Source organism: Battus philenor, unplaced genomic scaffold (genome assembly GCF_028537555.1).
Source record: "Battus philenor isolate CCGP_79_NKW_IND1 unplaced genomic scaffold, ilBatPhil1.0.hap1 SCAF_25, whole genome shotgun sequence".
Classification (NCBI taxonomy): domain Eukaryota; kingdom Metazoa; phylum Arthropoda; class Insecta; order Lepidoptera; family Papilionidae; genus Battus; species Battus philenor.
This window is the reverse complement of record NW_027181688.1, coordinates 211,351-231,906: the sequence shown is the minus strand read 5'-3', so window position 1 is coordinate 231,906 and position 20,556 is coordinate 211,351. Positions and strand designations below refer to the sequence as shown.

At 37.0% G+C, this 20,556-nt stretch overlaps 2 protein-coding genes across 2 annotated transcripts; both read left to right on the top strand.

The window, feature by feature from the left end:
• The first annotated feature begins 16,458 nt into the window (after positions 1 to 16,458).
• Positions 16,459 to 17,928, top strand: LOC137924943 (23 kDa integral membrane protein-like). Its single transcript, XM_068768360.1, has one exon. It carries the CDS (start codon positions 16,531 to 16,533, stop codon positions 17,320 to 17,322), a length of 792 nt encoding a protein of 263 aa, XP_068624461.1. The 5' UTR covers positions 16,459 to 16,530; the 3' UTR covers positions 17,323 to 17,928.
• Positions 17,929 to 18,076: 148 nt separating this feature from the next.
• LOC137924944 (CD151 antigen-like) lies at positions 18,077 to 20,007 on the top strand. The gene has a single exon (XM_068768361.1). It carries the CDS (start codon positions 18,160 to 18,162, stop codon positions 18,922 to 18,924), a length of 765 nt encoding a protein of 254 aa, XP_068624462.1. The 5' UTR covers positions 18,077 to 18,159; the 3' UTR covers positions 18,925 to 20,007.
• Positions 20,008 to 20,556: the final 549 nt, after the last annotated feature.

The window sequence follows — 20,556 nt, the reverse complement described above, 5'->3', positions numbered from 1 at the left end:
TGATCAGTGGCTTCTTTTGCGTGTCATAATAATATTGGGATTGCAAGCTCGTCTGCCAAGCGAGACGATTATGGTATATCTAACCGTAGATTAAGGAATACTATGCCCCACTGTGGGCATGTTTTTTTTTCTTTATGCCCACGTTATTGGGAGCCTCTCGTATCCCCTATCTTGTGTGGAACAGGGACTATTTTTTTATTTTCTTTCTCTTCATTTATGCATCTTATGATCTTCCATTCGGTATTCATTCCACATTTCTTCTTTCATTCTCTTTCGCTTTGTGACCTTACATTTCTCTTTCGTTACATATTGGCTTATACAATTTACTTACAGTTATTACTTTATTTTTTTACAATTTTATTGATCTTATTTAACTTTTGTTTTTGTAAATTGTTTTTGTAATTATTGCTCTACAAAATGAGAGGAAGTCATTCTTCACCGTTTTTTCTCTTATCGGGGAGGCTATTGTTTCCTCCCTGATTGCTGTGGGCATGTTTGGGATTAAACAATGACAACCTTTCATTTAATGATCGTCATTTTAGCCGTGGGACATGAGGATGTTCACTAGTGATAGTGGGCAAGATCATCTGTCTATTCTGGTAGTAGTCCATCGCTGTTTCTTCTCGCTGAGTGTGTCATTATTTCAGGTGCAGGACGTTCACTGCTGGGCATAAGCCTTTACTACTTGGAAGCCTGTATCCAGTGTCTTCTGATTTAACACGATTGTTAGTTCACCTTCTGAGTGGACGACCTTTGCGTCCTTGCATGTTATAAAACAAATGTAAAAATATTTAGTGTTTTAGTTACATTTAAACGTATTATTATATTATGATATTTCATATATACAAATAATAATAAATCATCAAATGTTTTTTTAATAAAAAAAAATCGAAAAAGGATACTTTTCTTTTCATACAAACCACAGAGTAAATTAAGATATCTATAATTAGATGTCAAGTATTTGACGTCAATCAAAAATAATTATATCAAGTGATAATGGATTATATTTAATGTAACAAGTAAATATTGTTTTATTATGATAATTCTTGTTCTGATAAAATTTATACTACCGTAAGTTATTAGCTAGTATCATATCAATTGAAAAAATATATTAATGTAACATATATCACAATTATATCTTTATTTATAAATTCATTTTGCTAAATAAAACATTATTTTTTTCAAGTAAATGTTGTTTTGTATAATAATTTCTATTTCTCGGTATTTCCCTTCCAATGAGACTCATTTGTGGTCGACCTATTGTCTGTTTGCCTTGAGTAATGTTGATTAAAATGTTTATGTTATGTAATAAAAAGTTCTGGAAGGAAAAATAGTAATTGTTCTAAGAGCGTGACCTGATGCAGACCATTTGAATGGAGAGCATATGTCGATTTGTTAATTTTCGACTGGTGATCATAGTGGCCTATGACAGTGGTCTTCAACGGTCTCTGTGTACGTGTATATATTAAATTTCCACAACATATCCTTCCATGGCTTTTCGTTTATTAGTTTTAAATCTAAAATTAAAAGTATATAATTAAATATATCTTATTATAGCATTTAAGAGAGTCGACCGAAATGTGTTGAACTTGATTTGTTGATTCATTTACATGGTTGACAATATAATGTACATATGAAAACTGTTTAGTTTCTGTCTGTCAAATCAGCGTTAGCTGACAGCAGCTTGCTGCTAATAATGTTAAAACAAATACATTTGAAAAACTTTTAAGTTAAACGGTTTTTTGATAACCATATTGTGGTGGTTGTGGAAAAATATGTACCAAGTCCGCCATATTGGACCGGCGTCCATCTTGAATTTTAAATTTTGACATAATCATCGTGTATTACTAGTGTAGCCCTTTCATTTGATACCCATATTGAGGCGGTTAAGGAAAAATATATAATCCGCCATTTAGTATCGGCGGCCATCTTAGATTATTAATGTTATTGATTTTATTACATTGTATTGTCATCTAAATTAAATGTGTGTACCAAATTTCTGATCAATCTGACAACGGGAAGGTGTTTAAATTGCAAATTCTATTTTTAACCCAAATAAATAAACAAATTCCGTACGGGTCGAACTAAATAAAACCGTTTAATAACCGTCGATTCAAAAGCGTGTAAATGATTATTTGAATAAAGATATTTTGAATTTAGAATTTGAAAAATGGAATTGGATGATAAGAAGTAGAAGCATTATAATTGAACTTATTTTATTTCTTAATCTTAATCGAGGTTATCTTAATTGACGAATAAATAAAGGAATCACTTTTGAATATGTTTTTTCTTAGATTGCAACTGGCTGCTATTAGCTTTGGTAACGGTAACGTACTGGAAACTACAAAAACAACTTTTTTTTTAAAAGTAATTTTAATCCAGGAATAATAAATTTATAATTGATATACAACATTTCCATGTCACAATGTTAGTTACCGTACTCCTCCGAAACGGCTTGTCCGATTTTTATCAAATTTTTATATGCGTATTCAGTAGGTCTGAGAATCGGCTACTATCTATTTTTCATACTCCTAAGTGATAAGGGTGGTCCACCCCTAAATTTTTTTTACAAATTTTTTTATGACACATCATACAAAAATACATACAACCTTAAATTTTCACTCCTCTACGATCAACCCTTATTTTTTATTCGTAAATTAAAAATTTTTTTTTTGCAAAACAACGTTAGCGGGATCAGCTAGTAGTTGATAAAAATAGAATTAGAATAAAATAATAACTATTATATATAAGGGGAACCGGAAAGTAATTTCGTTTCTGTCGACATATTACAGAAAAACCGATTGATTTGTTACCACTCCGGCATTGATTTTTTATACTAGACGGCAAAAGGTTGATGACGAAGGTGAATATATTGTTGATTAGAAAAAAAACTTGTTAAAGATGTAGTCGTGTGAATTTAACTTCAAGCGACATTACTTTCCGGTCCCCCTGATATATACATAAATACATACGCATATACCACTGTGATCAAAATGTAAAGTGATATTGTTATTTAAAACTTTCAGGCATTTAGAAGGCAGGTGATTTTTTTTCTAGGTTGTTAGGACTTTAGGAAATTTGCCAAGTATCGAGTACAAATAAAATTTAAGAATTATTATAGTATTCCAGAGCGAAGACAAAGGAAGAGGAGCGATGTGTTGAACGTAACTAGGTATGGAAATGTATGGAAGAGAATGAGAACGAGAATAGATAAATGAATGAAAGATTTTAGGAAGGACAAAATAGGAGCGGAGAAATAACAAAAGAAATGTGAGAAAATTATTGTAAATAATGTCCCTGCTTATACATGGCGTGGTAGCATGAGAGGTTCCAAAAAAGGGAGCCATAAAAATCTATCTTATATGAAATAGATGTCTGTCAACAAACACACACACACGCATATGCACACGCACACGCACACGCACACGCACACGCACACACACACAAACACACACACACACACGCACACACACATATAAGGTATAATTGTTTATCTCAAATAAACTTGTTTCTATGTTGTTACGGTGTTTTTATTCCAATAAATATGTGACTCATTACTTATATACATTCATCATCATATTGTCAATCGCTAGAGGTCCATTGCAAGGTATGGGCCTTCCCCAGAGTCGTTACAATGACCTTGACAATGTCGTAAGACCACAACACTTGACCTTGATAGATGTACTGTCAAAAACGCAATCGAAATATTTTTTATTTGAATAGATAATAACAAGTACTTGCGAAACGTCAATCAACATAAAGTGTAGGCATTGTTGTTCCTACAGGAAGTTGCCGCAGGTTCGGAAGGTAGTTCTGCTACAGCTGTGACAAACTCAACAGTTGCTCTTTACAGATATAGTTTTATAAAGAGCGCACGACAATAATTAGCTTCCTTAGTGAGCGCCGCCATATAATTCCGCGTATTTACCTTTAATAGCCTGATTTACGAAAGTGATTTTATTTTAATATTACTGTGCTTGCTTGAGGGTCTAGATGAAGGGAAAAATAGTTTTTTTTTTTAATTTCGTTGCAAAGAATATTATACAACAGTAAAATTCGTACAGCCAACCTATAAAAAAACTAATACTAATGTGAACATTTGGTTTAAAAGATTCGTATCAAAATTGAAACTCTAGGCTATTAAGGGTTAATACTTTTAATTTTCGTTTTAAATCTCTTTAGTTTTGGAATTATTATAAACATTGCATAAGAAGGTTGTACGTTACAAAGGGGACACTGAGGTCCTCCGTGTCGGAACTCAGAGGACAATAGCTTTCCTCCTCGACCACAGCTTCTGCATGACTCACTCCGTGACTAACCGCATTGTTTTGTTGCCGAATTTTCCTGTACATTGCAGTACATGTTTTCATTTTAATCATACAATAAAATGTTACATATTTAACAACAACACATTTATAATATTTAAATGTGTTTTTTACTATCATATATTTAATTCAAATGTATACAGAAATACCACGTTTTACGCGAGGGATTCGTTCCAAAAAAAATCGCGTTAACTGAAATTCGCGTATAACGGGGTTTATGATTAAACATAGTCAAAAATTATTACAAAAAATACAAATAATTTTAATCAATCACTTTAATTTTAGGAACACTTTATGCAAAACATACTCTTATTTTTTACGGAAAAATACATCTATTGTCTTTTGGGTAACGTTTTGTTTACGTTCTTGTGAAATACGTTCATAACACCCAACACTGTTTTTAATTGTTTGACAGATGGTCAAGACACCATAGAGAAGTTGATGACTACATTATATTTATACGCACTCTTTCGCGTAATTCGAGGCATTTGAGCGCGAAATTTGCAATTCGCGTTATAGTGAAACCGCGTATAACGGGGTCGCGTAAAGCGGGGTATTACTGTATTTATAACGCGTAATAGCAGGCGGTAAAAGATAAAACGAAATCTCATTGATACTTTCGAACATACCTTTCCTATATATCCCCAAGACTTCAAAAAGCGTAGATCTCGTCAAACATGTTCTGAATTTTATATTAATAGATAATGATTTGTCTTTCATCTTCTTTTCAGCTCATGGATGCCCACAGCAGAACGTGGGACTTCCCCAAAGATCGGCGAAAAAAAGCGGTATTTGTATTATTTGTATTAGAACGCAAATAACATTTGGCAGTACAGTCTGGAAGGATAGATAGTTCTTCTTCTTCTTTTTAGATGATGGACGCACATTGCAAAGATCTTCTCTGAATATCTGCAGGATTTCTAAAAACGTAGACCCCGTCAAACATATTATGAATTATAACTTAATAGATAGTCTTTCATCTTTGTTTTTTTAGCCGATTGATTTCAGTCTCCAAAGATCGCGCCATGACCGATTCAACCAGCTACTTTATGAGATCTTAAATACGTCGTCCATTTAGTGGGGGGCCTTTCCACGTCACGTCTACCACTGGATATCCTTTTCGCCCCAATACTGCCACTTCGAACGTGCATTTATTTTGACTACGTAGATGATCTCGATTCTTGATTAAATAAATCAAATAAAAAAACAAAATGGCCGTGAGAAAAATACAAAATGGCGTTCAGTGATGAATCACATAAAATGTCTCTGCGATAAAAATAATTCACTTCGCAGTCAGAAACTGGTTAAGCCCGTGAGAAATGTTATTACGCGGGCCGATACAATAGCTTAGAACAAAGGCTTCGCCGGCTTACGCGATAAAACTGGCTCCGAGTGCAGCGCCCGCCCGACTTACTTACAGGCTTAATTATGGAAGTGCTTTAGACGACACCCGCAACGACAACTCGTGCAGTTTTATTTTATTTATTTGTAATTACAAAACAATGTTTAACTATATACGTACACGTGTAAAAAAGATAAACACCTGCTTAATGTAATCACAACTTGTAATACAGATATAATATATCTATGTATCACTATGTTTTAACAAACATATTGTATAATTTGAAGATGAAGAATGTACAGCACCTAGTAGGGCATTTACTAACTTCGAGTCTACCGTCCTTTGGTCGCCACATATGAACTTTTGGTCTAACTCTGCTTAATATAGCCTTGATTATAACAAAATTAAAAACGAAGTACAATACCCGGCGATGAATATTGCAAAAACGTTGGCCAAACAAATATAAACAAAGGCACGGACGCTAATGTCTGTTGAATATAGATCCTAATAAAAAAGAAAGTAAAGCTTGTTTTATATCCCCTTAATTAAGATAAATAAATCACCGAGAACATTTTTAATCTGTTATTATAACAATCATCATAATTAGCTCAGCTGATGGACGTCTAGAACATGGCAAAAGCCTTCTTTATAAGTCGTCAACAATTACCATTCTTGTGAAGAATACATTTCAGCCGTATGCCATGACATTGCAATAAATTACATTTATTAAATAATTGATTACATGAAATGTGTTCGTCATTCTGTTCGCGGTAAGACGGCAGCGAGATGAGTCGTTTCTCGGCAGCGCGGATACATTTCAACGAAATATGATTCAATTAGCGCCCACCGCTGCCGACCCCGCGTGCGTATGGAGCGCGATGCCACGTGAATGAGGCTTAGCGGGTGAGTCAGGCTCCGCGCGGCGACTTGTTTACGTTTCTTATCACGACCGGTTGTAACCTTGCGGTCTGTGCTCCCCGCTTATCAGTTTTATCAGCTGGTAGACGCCCATTGCACGGCATACGCTTGCCCCAAAGATGGCCACGATGTCCGGTTCTGTGCTACTCGCGTCCAGAGAGTTCTCTCTCTCTCTCTCTCTCTCTATATATATGTATTTGTACTTTTGGTTGATAATCAAAGAACTTGCTTAAAAGTATTATTAAACTATATTTGGTAACCTAAGTAGGCTATTAAACCCAGGATCTGGACTTTTATAAGGGTGTCATATTCCCGCAGTCGTATGTAGAATAGGGATATTATTTAACAATATTTTATTCGTTTTAATTTTATTATTTCGTAAGTATATATTTCAAGTTACTTATTTAACATGACGCTACAAATTAACATTAGACTTATTTACTTAAAGGCTTTTATGACTATGTGTTTGGCACTAATCGGTGTAACATAACTCCTGAAAATGCCCCGTGGAGGGGTGAAACACGTGTTGAGTGGTTTGGCGGCGGCGGTTGTGTGATTCGCATTGTTTGCCGCATACGCATTTATCAGCGGGCTGGCGGGCGGTGCACTTTGTTGCACGACTACCACTGCATGTGCGGAAGTGGCTAAATATTGGTCCTTTTCTTACTTATAATATAATAATCACATATACTTTACTTCATAAATAATTATATAATTTAATTTATGTTAAAATTGTACTTCGTAAGTAATTTTTTTGACAGACAGACAGTATGAAACGCATATATTATAGAACGTCGTTAAATTTAGAGTGAGTTACAAATAAACATGTTTTTTATTCTATATTCCACGGACTTTAGTGTCCGTACCTTTGTTTTTACAATATTTTTATTTTACACATTACATATTTTTGCATGTTACATGTTTTTAAGTAAAGAACTAAGTATCTTAACACTATTTTAACGACACCCTAATAATGTTGTTTTTAAAATTTCTTTTCTCTCTCTTTCTCGTTCCTACTCCTCATTGCCATGATCAGGCTGTACGCCAGCATCTGTGTGGCAACCCACACAGTAAGCCAAGTTGCCAAGCAGGTCATAAAGCCTCTGCAGCCTTATTGTGCTCGCTTTAACATTTTTCCTTACATATAGTAAGAGTTCGAAAATTTTACGAAAAAAAAATATAAATTATTATTATTTATACGTATATATTTTTGCAGTATTTACCCCTAACAATTGTATATTATAATTAAACAAACATAATTCATAGCTAGAAAAGAGCAATCCCTCTCCCTCTCTCGCGAAAGAAACACATTGTAAACATATACATATAGATATAGTTGAACATTCTTAATGAATATCCAAGAATCGTGTTATGGTTTCAATGTAAAAATAACAAAATTCTCCTTACAAGCCTCACTCATAATGTTATTCATGCGCCGAAGGAAGAACTTGCGGAAGTAAGACCCCTCCGCCGGCTAACTAAATAACTAAACACACAAGTTTTTAGTTATTCCGTAAGTTTTTATGAGATTCGCAAAGTTAGTCCACGCGCTCCTTGTCAGGACCTCGTTAGCTGATGTTATGTAAGTGAATATGATTTCAGAGTCGCCGTTGATTTCTCTTTGTTTTTTCACTTGTTCTTTAACTAAGTTATACAAGTAGGTGCGGGTGGGGTTGCCCCCTATCTAAGATAAGTGTGACGTGAAGTGGAAGGAAAGGGTGGAACATGGCAACATCGCCTCCCTAATGTCACATAAAAACGCCGACGCAAATTCTTAAATTATTACAGGAATAATGTCTACAAAAGAAATAAAAATAAAGAATGGATTAAAAGTATAACGTCAGGTATTTTAAGAGAAAAAAATTTAAACAAAAAAAATATGAAACGGGAATAAGTAATTTGAATGACATCGAGGCGACATAATGGCGACTACAAAACACAACTCCCATACACAACTGTCACTCTGACAGTTCTCATATTATACATATGTCATATACAAACGTTGACACTCCTCTTTTTCTTGCTTCCCTTTTCCTTTATTTGGGATCGGGTCTCCTTATCAATTTGCGCCAGGCCACTCTATCCTGGGTTGTCTCTGCATCAAGTTGAAGGGTTTCCAGTTCCTTTCAGATATTAGACCACCACGTAGCTTTTGAACGCTCTCTCCCTCTTGGAAATTCTGGGAGGTTTAAGGCAGTTTTTACCACGTGGTCATCTGGTTTTCGTTGAATGTGGCCATACCATCGCAATCTATTTTCCTGCAATTTGCTGGGGTCGGAGCTACCTTAAACGAACCTCTGATATATTCGTTCCGTATTTTGTCCACTCTAGTGACGCCATCCGACCATCTAAGCATCTTCATCTCATTGACATGAAGTGTTTGCTCGTGTCTCTGACTTACAGTCCAGCATTCCGAGCCGTAGAGCATAGCTGAATTTTAGCAACGACACAGAATTTTCTCCTCTGTTGGAAGACATAGGCTTGTGAATGTATTGTTATCAATAAACATAGGTCAGAACAAACGGGAGGCTTCAATCCGTATCAACCTCCCGAAATATCAACGAATCGGATGAAGAAAGAGAAACGATACGTATAAAACTTGTCAATGAAAGAATGAGAACATAAGAAATTGTTATGAATGAAACAGGAAGTAGCAAAAGAAATTGAGAAGGATTAAAGAGGAAAACGAAAATGAAATAATAACTTTTTAATGGAATTAGGCGTTACCTTGCGGAAGTCCATCCTAAGTAAGAAAAAGACCAATATTAAGCCACTTCCGCACATGCAGTTTTAGTCGTGCAACAAAGTGCACCGCCCGCCAGCCCGCTGATAAATGCGTATGCGGCAAGCAATGCGAATTGCACAACCGCCACCGTCAAATCACTCAACACGTGTTTCACCCCTCCACGGGGCATCTTCAGAAGTTATGTTACACCGATTAGTGCTAATAATAAAAATAATTACTACATAAAGTTCCTGTCGCAAATACAATAAGGGAAATAAGCGGCCCCCAATAACGGGGGCCATAGAAAAAAAAGACGGGCACATTTATGTATACGAATCCAATAAAATTATCGCAGGTGCTACGACCAAAGTTGAAGACGAATTTATATATCCAGGACAAACTGTTCAACTAGGCAAGTCCAACTTCATAAAAGATGTCACTCATAGTTCGGGAAGCTCAGAAATGTTTGAAGACGATGGTTTTTGTCCAACAGATAACGATAGAAAATGTAAGAATAAAATAAAGATTAGAAATAAAATTGTACCTAGCCATCCAAGAGTAAAAAAGATGAGGAAAGGAAGGCGATGAAAGCAAGAAGGAATGAAAGAACAAAAAAAATTGCAAGATATTGTGAACGATAAAAGGAAAGAATAAAAGAAATGAGAAGAATGAAAGTGAGTGTAGAATAAAGTTAAAACCCTGAAAAAAAATATTTGTAAATAAAGTCCCTGTCCCAAACAAAATAGGGGTACGAGAGGCTCCCAATAGCGGGGCCATAAAAAAGAGAAAAAAAGTCTTTGACCAATGTGTGTTGCCGGTGATGACATACGGATCCCAGACGTGGTCACTAATGATGGACAAAGAGGAGAGGGCTATACTCGGCGCTTCGCTGCCAGATTAAGAAATGCACGGATGCTAATGTCTGTGGAACAGAATAAATTGTAGCTGTGTATTCCACTGGACAGAAGTCTTGTTGCGAAATGTTTTAAGAAGCAATTGTTTAGTAGGAGTCTGTCGTGAGGTTTACCATTTTACTATATTCAAATGAACTAGCCCCTGCCCGCGTGGTCGCCTGTAGTTTTATTATTTTTATAGCGTTACAGTCGATCGATACGCCCCGCTGTCGAGGGGAGAATTAAATGCGACCTTTGCCTTTTAAATTGACTTTGAGCTTTTTGAAGCTCTAGCAGATTACATGAATAATTTATATAAAAAATCAACTTCGATTTTGTCTTTGTTAACGTATCTACATCTATACATATGTTAATTACTAAATATTTTAGTTAGTCGAAACTTCCGTCTTTCGGGGATCTTGTAGTGTCAAAAATCGCCTGCATAGCACGCTACAAAACTAGGAGTTTTCGTAATCTAATATATAAAATTCTCGTGTCACGGTGTTCGAACTTGAACTCCTCTGAAACGGCTTGATCGATTTTTACCAAATTTTATATGCGTATTTAGTAGGTCTGAGAATCGGCTACTATCTATTTTTCATACCCTTAAGTGATAAGGGTTGTTCATCCTAAAATTTTTTTTTATTTTTTTGACGAAATTTTTTGTTTTTATTTTTTTATGATACAACATACAAAAATACATACAACCCTAATTTTCACCCCTCTACGATCAACCCTTATTTTTAAATTAAAAAATAAAAATATTTTTTTTGCAAAACAACGTTTGCGGGATCAGCTAGTTGTATATATATCTTTCTCAGTCGCAGACATCTTCCGTCGCTGTCACACAAACGACACGCGTGATTGGTTGTAAATAAAGGATTGTGATTGGCTGTATAAATAAAATCAGTTATAGGATTGGATACAGGGTTTGTTCTTTGCATTCGAGTTTTATTGAGACAGCCTCCTAAAGCCTTAACAAAGTCATGAGTCTACTTTCAGAGTGAAGTTTCCAAGCTGCGCTTCCCGGTGGTCTCCATTCTGAACTTTAAGGCTTTGTGCTGTATGAGGCCTGGCTTTATAAACTTCAACTTGCCAATTTGGTAGGCTATATTGATTACTTTCCTATGTTTACGATACATTCCTGATTATATGTTAAAAGGATGTAATTTAGGAGTCCAGCTTGACCCTATTTATTAATGAACTTCCAACTGTTCGTTGTGAAGTATTGTTATTTAATTACATAAGGGTCACTCGACGCGCGGCCGGCGGTGAGTCAGAGGTGACCGCTCGCTGTCCTTGCGGCCAATTCATAAAACTATTGTTTGTCGGCGATGCACGTCAATTGGAAGATTCTGTGGAAATTTATAAATAGTTGAGTTAATCCACGAGTACTCGGTTTATTGAAGAATAAAAAGATTCACGAATAGTCTTATTGTGTTACTGCTGCGATATCGAATCAGAGAATTGAGAAATAGAACCTTCATGGTTTCTTTAATGGCTTCGGTTATTGGAGATCTCTCGTTCACCCATATCTTGTGAGGGATAGTATATAATTTTATTATTCTCCTTTTTACACACTCTTCAGGGATATGGTGAACAGGTGCATTCTAAGTGTGCGTGGTACATTTACTACACTACTTTGTCATCATAGCAGCCGAGTGAATGGTCAAAGGCGGAGTAGTAAGTGATAAAAAAACTTACACGATATAGTTATGAATCGTTTTGAGGCTGTACTCAAATTTTTTTTATATCTCATGCCCGTCTTGATATGTCAATCAATGATGTCTTTTATGAGAAGTTTGAATCTAACTGCGCAGACTGGTACACGTGGCAGAATAAACATTGTGTAAAATCAAGCCATTTTTATACGCGTCAAAATATCAAAATGATTGGAGACGAAGGTCTTTGACTAATGTGTGTTACCGGTGATGACATACAGATCCTAGACGTGGTCAAGACGAGTTTCATAAGAAGGGTCTAGGTCACCCAGAGAGCAATAGAGGCGGCTGTTCCCGGAGTTTCGCTGCGAGATCAAATTGGAAGTGAGATTCGTAGAAATAAAATTACCGATATTCAAGCTTTTGACAAACAGGCGATTGGCAAATGTTAGTGTCGATTAATGTGTCAGTCTTACCAACTTAAAAATAAAAATTACCAACATTCTTGATGCCGGGGAATCATAAATGACAATTTATCCTTACATTACATACATTACATTTTTTCATAATTATGAAATATCCTTGGGTACATTTTTGCAACACCTTTATCTATTTATTATTCTGTTGGATATTGACTGGACCGATAGAAACTCTTTAATTTTTTATTTCTTTTTATACTTTTTATATTGACAGTGTGTGTTGTTTTAAATGAAGTGTTATTGATTCTGTACAAGAGTATATTTATTGTGTAATATTTGAATTGCATTTTTGCAAAATACAATTAAAATATTATATTAAAATTACTTTTATCATTTTCATTCACTTAATTACACATTTGTTTTACAGTCCACGTGCTCATTAACTATATTCTTTTTTCAAATCTTTTGTAGCCGTTTAAGCAAAAAAGTTTAATCATAAATTGGTTGTATGTAAAAAAATAAATCTTCTGGTATCGACTACATTCATATTATCCATCTTTTATTAATGTTTACTTGATTTTTTAATCTGTGGAATTTGTGTATCCTATTTTGTGTAGTTTATCATTTAAATTATAAATAGAACAATAGAATAATTTACTTCGTACATCTTTGACATGTCCGAAACATTGCCATCAAAATTACAGCAACTCAAATATGAGAAAACTAAAGATAATATTAACGACGGAAGAGAATGTAGATTATAAATAAAATAAACATTATAAATGTCATTTTAGCCGAATTTGTTACCTGCTTGCCCTACACGAGGATGGAGAATTAAAGAAAAATATGAAAGAGAAACATTTTTTGCAAAACATAGGTCTCAGTGTATAATGTTTTTAAAATTGTAATTATATAAACTGGACGTCGAGAGATAAACAAGAAAAACAATATAAAAGTAACAAAAAAAAAAAAACAAAATTGTTATGACAAAGACATTAGGGGTCGCTTGCGTTGTTACGCCGGCGGCCGCCATATCTGCCCCACAGATCGCACAGGAATAACAATGTCAACCCTTTTAATTACATTACTTAGTTTTATAAAAACGCAAATAATTTCTTTTCAAATTGGTCCCTCACGCTTTTCCACCTCCGACTGCGATGTTTAATTTGCATGTATTTATTTTACCCCAGGACAATATGTCTACATATTGTGTACGGAGTAAGGAAATATTTTCAATGATAATTTTTAACACCAAAAATTAATAAAGCATATCAGTGTGATAGATAATATGTTTAATGGACCCTGTTTTTGAGGACCTCTGATTCCTCCTGCTTTGCGTGGGTCAGTATTTATATATTTTTTTATCTTTCTCCTTATATTCTTCACAATTTCTTTCATTCATCACCTGATTTCCTTCATGTACATTCCTTTTAATTATGGTTCTTATAACAGCATTCTTCTCGTTTTATTTTCTTTATTAACAATTTTTAATCATAATAATTACATTGATTGAATTGATATTTTAAAAGATTTTGTGTTCTTGTGGAAGGCGCAACATTCCTGTTCTATTTCCATACTTATTTCCAGCTCGTGATCAAGGCGGGGTTCCCTAGGTACAGGACAGTCGGTGAGAATGTGCACCACGTCTGGTCTGGTCTACTTCCGATACACGAAGGAAATGGGGCATCTCTGGTATTCCGGTCTTCTCTTGCCTCTTCCTTGGCCAGTTAGTCCACCCTCGTTGCCCTTGTCGGTATATATTTACATCTTTATCTTTTGCTCGTGCTTCCATTATGTTATCTTTTATTCAAATCCTCAATCCAACCGCAGATTGTTCACAACTGGACTTTCCTAGTAACCTTCCGATTGACAAGTTGACAAAGTCAAATATCCACCTTGTAGGTGTACGTTCTTCGCTTGCCTTACATTTGTTGGTCAATGGCTAAATAACCTGATAAAAATCTTGGAGTCTTGAACAAGGTCAGGTGGTATGTCACCAGGACTGCTGCATCAGCACAGGTCTGGATGTGTGAGGAACACTGATGCCACCTTCGAGATGGCGCTGTTAAATATCAGTTCTAACTTCTTGACCCGGTAGAACGTGCTGTTCGACTTATAATAAGTAAGAAAGGGACTAATATATAGCTACTTCCGCTATGCAGCAGTAGTCGTGCAATAAAGTGCACCGCCCGCCAGCCCGCTGATAAATGCGCGTGCGGTAAACAATGCGAAACACAACTACCACCGTTAATCCACGTGTTAACTACACGTGTTTCCTCAGGAGATTCGGTGCACTTTATAAATGGTGATTGGAAATGGAAATATGTGTGAAAGCTTTAAGGCTTTTTGTCGATTTAGCTATATAATATATTGAATAATATCTCTTTATTGTACACGCTATTATATATATATATATATATATATATATATATATATATATATATATATATATAGTTGCACAATAGTAAAGAAAAAGTACAATGGGCGGTCTTATCACACGAGGCAGTCTCATACAGACAACCATAGTATATAGTATATAGTTCATTCATATACTAAAAGCTTTACATTTACAACGAATCCTGTAAATTTTGTACTAAGACTTTATCAACCCAATTAGTATTAGTAGAAGCAATATCTGCTGTTGTCGGTTCTATTATAAAGTATCTCTAATTTTGAATTTCGAACAAATCACGAGAAAAAATTTAAAAAATGACCGGAATTTTAAATTTAGAACAAGATCACAACAAAAATATAGAAAAAGTGTCATAAATTTTGAACTTCGAACAAGATTACAAAAATAATTTAAAACCCATCGCGGCTTTTGAATTTCGAACAAGATAACAACAAAAAAATTAAAAAAGGTCGTGATTTTTAAATTTCAAACAAGATTACAAAAAGAATTGAATAAATATCGTGAACTTTGAATTCCGAACAAGATAACTAAATAAACGAAAAAAAAGTATCACTGATTTTAAATTTCGAACAAGAATACAAAAAAAAAATAAAGAGTTGAGATTAAAAAAAAATATTAATACAATTGTACTACATCTGGCAGAGGTAATAAAAAGTATTTCATGAATTATATAATTTATTTAATATATATAATTTTTAGAACACTATGAATGCATTTTGTACTTTAAAACTAGTAAAAAATCGGATTATATTTATAGAGAAAATTTTAAGTAATAATAAAATTGGAGAATTATTTGCTCTTATGATATAAAATAAGTAATTTAGCTTTTTCACCCGTATGTGATCATACTGTATATGAAAGTCTGCTCATATTTCGTTAACAAAATATGTAGCTGCTTTAATTTACATATTGAAGACGTCTTCGTTATCATGTTTGAATTTAAAATACTTCAAATAAATTAAAACAAAAAAGTTGAATAAACAACGTTTTTATATATAAATAGAAAAGTGAAGCCACACACTAAGGAATCTGTAAGAAATACGCCCAAGATCGACAAACTAAAATATTCATATTTTTTTTTATTTTCGATGCAATTTATGTGAAACTTTCAGATATTTTATAATAAGATATACATAATACTAAAAAGATTTTTAAGATTATCATAACTTTTTTAATTAAAAAAATGGTATGCACTTTAGATATTATTAAAAAAATTATAATACACATTTTTTATAAAAAAATATCACCGAAGTTTCTAGTACTTTTCAAGTATAATATTGTGTGAAACATTTTACTCTGTGAAAAGGATGCATACAAAATTTACAAATATATCTATATCGCTTAGTATCTCGGTACAAACTCTAATACAATACAAGGTGTCAAATCAGGTGACATTTAATTCTGAATATGGTAAGCGATCATTAATATGTTAAGATGACGAGAGCTTCCTCTGCGTGGTTCATTAACCTATCTTGCACTTAGAAAGTGCGAGTGCAACTCGGTGCCCATAATCTGGCAGCTATCAGAGACTCCACGCCCATTTTGCCCATTACTCACTATTACAAAAACCTACTAAATATTCCCTTGTTTACTACTCTACGAACAGATACCAATACTAATTGACACTCAAATACGGTTAATGACGTAAAACGTAGTAAAAAATATATGTAGTCATGAGTGTATCGAAGCATGAATCATCGCAGGAAGGATCAATTGGACCTTGGTGGTCGCGCTGTTATAAAACTATCTACTCACCGGCGCACGCCATTCGATTGACGACCTCGCGCGGGGACGGACGTGCGTGCGTGAGACCCGGTGCGAGATAAACGTGAACATGGCGCGCGGGGGATCGCTACGAGTGCTTTCGCATATCCTTAACGGAATCCTAGTGGTGTTGAGCCTGGCTATAGGCGCTGTCTCCATCTGGTTCTTCTGTCAAGTCCGAGAACTAACGGCCTTACGAAACAGCAACCATTATCTACTCGACTACAACCTATACTGGCCACAAGCGGTGCCGTGGATCTTTCTCGTCATAGGCGTGGTGGTTTTATGTGCAACGGCTTGTGGTTTCCTCGGCGCTGGTGGTGGCAACCGGAGTCTGCTGACCGTTCACGTGGTGTGTCTGTCTATTGTGACATTACTGCTGATAACGGCGGCGGTCCTGGCCCTGGTGTTCGCCGACAACAAGTCCACGGATGACTTCGTGAAGGATACCGTATGGGACGTGTACTTCCAGGCGAAGAATGACCCGGAAGTGGCGCTGCGATTCGGTGATGTGGAACGCAAACTCCACTGCTGCGGCGCCGATAGCCCGCGCGACTACAAGAACTGGAAGTCGGAGTTTCCCATGTCCTGCTGCGACGTATACTACCGTGGATTCCTCGACCCGTATAACGTGGAGTGTGAGTTCACCAACAAGCTGGCCAACGAGCGGTACGGTTGCTCTGCAGTGGCGGCTCAGTATGCACGGATTACAATCAAAGCGCTGGCCGGAGGTGCAGTGGTCACAGCGCTGGTGGCGCTGGGCGCCGTGGCCGCGGCGGTAGCGCTATCCAAAGCGCTGGCGAGAAAACCTGAAGTCATGGTCGCGCACTACGAGTCGGAAAGCAAGAAGGTTCTTTTGTAGAGACTGTAGAAATGCTGTAGTGTCTGAAGACTCTAATATAGTGACTAGTGTTGTGTACAGTCCACGCCGTGCGGCGCTGATTGGTGGGCTATCTGTCATAGATCATGAGCAATACAATTCACACGGCGCAAGCGATACTAGTCTTTATTGTCAATTGTGTGAATTGTAATAAGGTTTAAATTGGCGTCGCAATTCGGTACAGTGTAAATGTAAGTATTTATTGACACACCTTAGCAGTAGAGTTTTGAATGCGTGACCTTTTACCAATAGATGTGTTTACAAAGTAAACTCTTTCGACACGATCAGCCGAGTGGACGCGACCGATGAATCGATTCCACGATCGCGCGGCCGAGTTTTTCCCTTCTCGATTAGGAGAAAGTGATCAACGCCCGCTTAGGTCAAGTAATCGATGTTAACTGGCTTTTCTATGGAACTGTTAATTCCGTCGCGTTCGTAATTATATTTAATAGTAGGCCGCTTAATGCATTCCAATGATAATTATCTGTAATGAGCACTTTAATTGATGTAACAATTAATATTGTAATAATGGTAGGTAACAAAGTCATGTTAGTGACGAGTTTCTGGTCTTGTTAATCGTTGTAGAATTAGTTATTTGGTCAACTGTACGAGTAAGGGTCCGCGGGCGGCGGGAGAGGCGCGCGATTTTCGTCTGATTAAATTGTAATCTGGCGACCTGCGCGTGCGCAAGCGCGCCGGCCGTAAAGCCCACAGTCGCCTGGCGCCGGCGGCCCGCGCCCGCGTCTATAAAGCTCGCGGCGTCACCGCGGCGCCCGCATTACGGAGGCTGCCGCCGCGAGGGTCGGTCGTTCGGCTAAGATGGCCAAGGAAGACTTCGTCAAGGGCGTGCTGTACGTCGTGAACGTTATCTATGCGCTGTTCGGACTCGTGACAGCGGCCACCGGCATCTGGTTCTTCGTGCAGCTCATCGAGGTGGTAGCGCTGCGCAACAAGAACCACTACCTGCTGGACTACAACGTGTACTGGCCACAGGTGGCGCCATGGTTCTTCATCTTGCTGGGCCTGGCGATAATGATGATCGCACTGTGCGGCTGGTGTGGCACGAGCAAGGAGAGCCGCGGTCTGCTCGGCGTGTACGGAATCTTCTTGATCCTGATCATCTTGTGCCAGGTGATCACAGCGTCTCTGATCTTCGTGTACGTGAACGGCGACAGCACGGACAAGTTCATCAAGGACGTGGTGTACGACGCGTACTACAACTCGCAGTCTAACCAGGAGGTGTCGAAGGCTTTCGGGCAGATTGAACGCAAGCTGCGCTGCTGTGGCGCCAACGATGCGAGGGACTACCGCAGCTGGCGCGCCGACCTGCCCCTCACGTGCTGCCAGGACAGCTACTACCGCTCCACTTGCGACTTCACTGATAAGGAGGCCAACGAGCGTCTGGGATGTGCGAAGGTCGCCTCCGTCTACACGAAGATTATCAGCTCATCCGTCGCCGGTGCCTCGCTGCTCATATGTTTACTGGAGATCACGGGCGTGGTGCTAGCGTGGAAGCTGTTCAACTCCTCTCGGGAGGTGGAGCATTACATTACGGAGAGGAAGGAGGGAGAGACGGAGTGCTAGCCGCACCGCGTACAATTGTAGTTTAGTCACAAGTTCAAATCCGACTCGACGCCGCAGGCTGTATTTACTCGAGCTCGAAAGTTTTCTTTTCGTCTCGGGACAAACTTCATTTCCTTCGCGGAAGGAAGTCCAGGAATCTTTGCCCGGGTTCTGTATGTTAATGATCATGTTAGTATCTATTTATGTAAACTTAGTTACCTTTGAAGTGATAAGCAGTTGGTAGATCTTTCAAGTAGTCTAAAGTGAATAGTACGTAGATCTCGTATGTCAGTATCTAAAGTTTATCTTGTATCGTTCGCGTTGAGGACAGTGGATAGGGCCACGCCCAAACGTGGGATCTCGAGGCGGTCACAATCAGCGATTTCCTCGTTTGATTCCATGATTCATTACCTTGAGTCATAATAGCGTATGCATCTCGTAATCTGTCACCTGACCTCGTCCCCACCGAGCTTGTACGGCATGCATTGCGCGTGCCTTGCGCAACTAAAGTACTGCCAAAGTGTTAAAAGCATCCATGGACGACGAGTTTTGATTGTCGATCGCGTCCCACTTTAGAAGGTCGTTCATGTGAAAACTACTACCTCCGATTTGTCAGCCCATGGGTCTTATTGCAATGACCCTAAAGTCCAATACGTCGTGTTTGACCATCGATGTATGTTAATTTTTACGCAACACCGTGTGCTAGCTTAAACATTTCACCATATATTGTGTATTCAAGCGATGTACCTCTGACAGGTGTTTTCGATGTTTTCGTACTGTTTCGCAACCATTGCGTGTTTATATAGTTATTTAATGTCGTCACAGCGCGTCGGTCCGTCTATGTAATGTTAGGTTTACGTTTATATGTGTAACTCTCCGTCCGTATGTAAGCCTTGTTGAATGGGGAAGCTGGGCGCACATCGCAAGCCAAAGAGATCGTACCTTGCGCGTGCACACGCGACACAACAACAATTATACTTATTTACGCATAGATCACAACACCGATTATTTAATAGATATTATTATATAAAAGAGATATTTTTTAGTGTACCTAGTCTTAAGCCATTTCGTTAATAAACAAGAAATTAAATATTTTTTTTTAAATTACAATTTTTTTTATTTCCTTACCCGTATGTACCAGGAGGTCAGAAATCGGTGGGAGTATGCGAGAGACGAAACAATGAGTCGTAATGAAAGGGAAGTATGTTTTTTACTTCTAGATACACACATTGTTCATGAATTTTTAAGATTTTCCTTTGTACAGTGTTTAGTTTAAACCAACGAGAGTCATTATCATGCCTTCTGTCATTTTTTTATAAATCTTTGTTATATATATCTAACTTGCCAAAATTTAAAGTATGTATATTTTCAATAACACTACATAATGCAATCATTCATGAAATGTATTACATTAAATACAGTACGAAATCTGTAGGGATAGATAGTAAACAAAAGTTAATTTTAATAGGTAGTAATATAAATTTTTTAAAACGCTTTTTTTTACTATATTACTTTTTAAATATATAATGGAATAGGCGTTTATCTTCCATCTCACCTGATGTAAACTGTAGATGTAGACAAAGGTGGTACATGCTAATCTAAAACAAACCTGTTCACTCTACTCTTAAAGGCTCAAGAGTTCAATTCATCAGG

Excerpts from the sequence above, each read along its gene's own strand:
- LOC137924943 (XM_068768360.1), top strand. The coding sequence starts at position 16,531 with ATGGCGCGCGGGGGATCGCTACGAGTGCTTTCGCATATCCTTAACGGA.
- LOC137924944 (XM_068768361.1), top strand. The coding sequence starts at position 18,160 with ATGGCCAAGGAAGACTTCGTCAAGGGCGTGCTGTACGTCGTGAACGTT.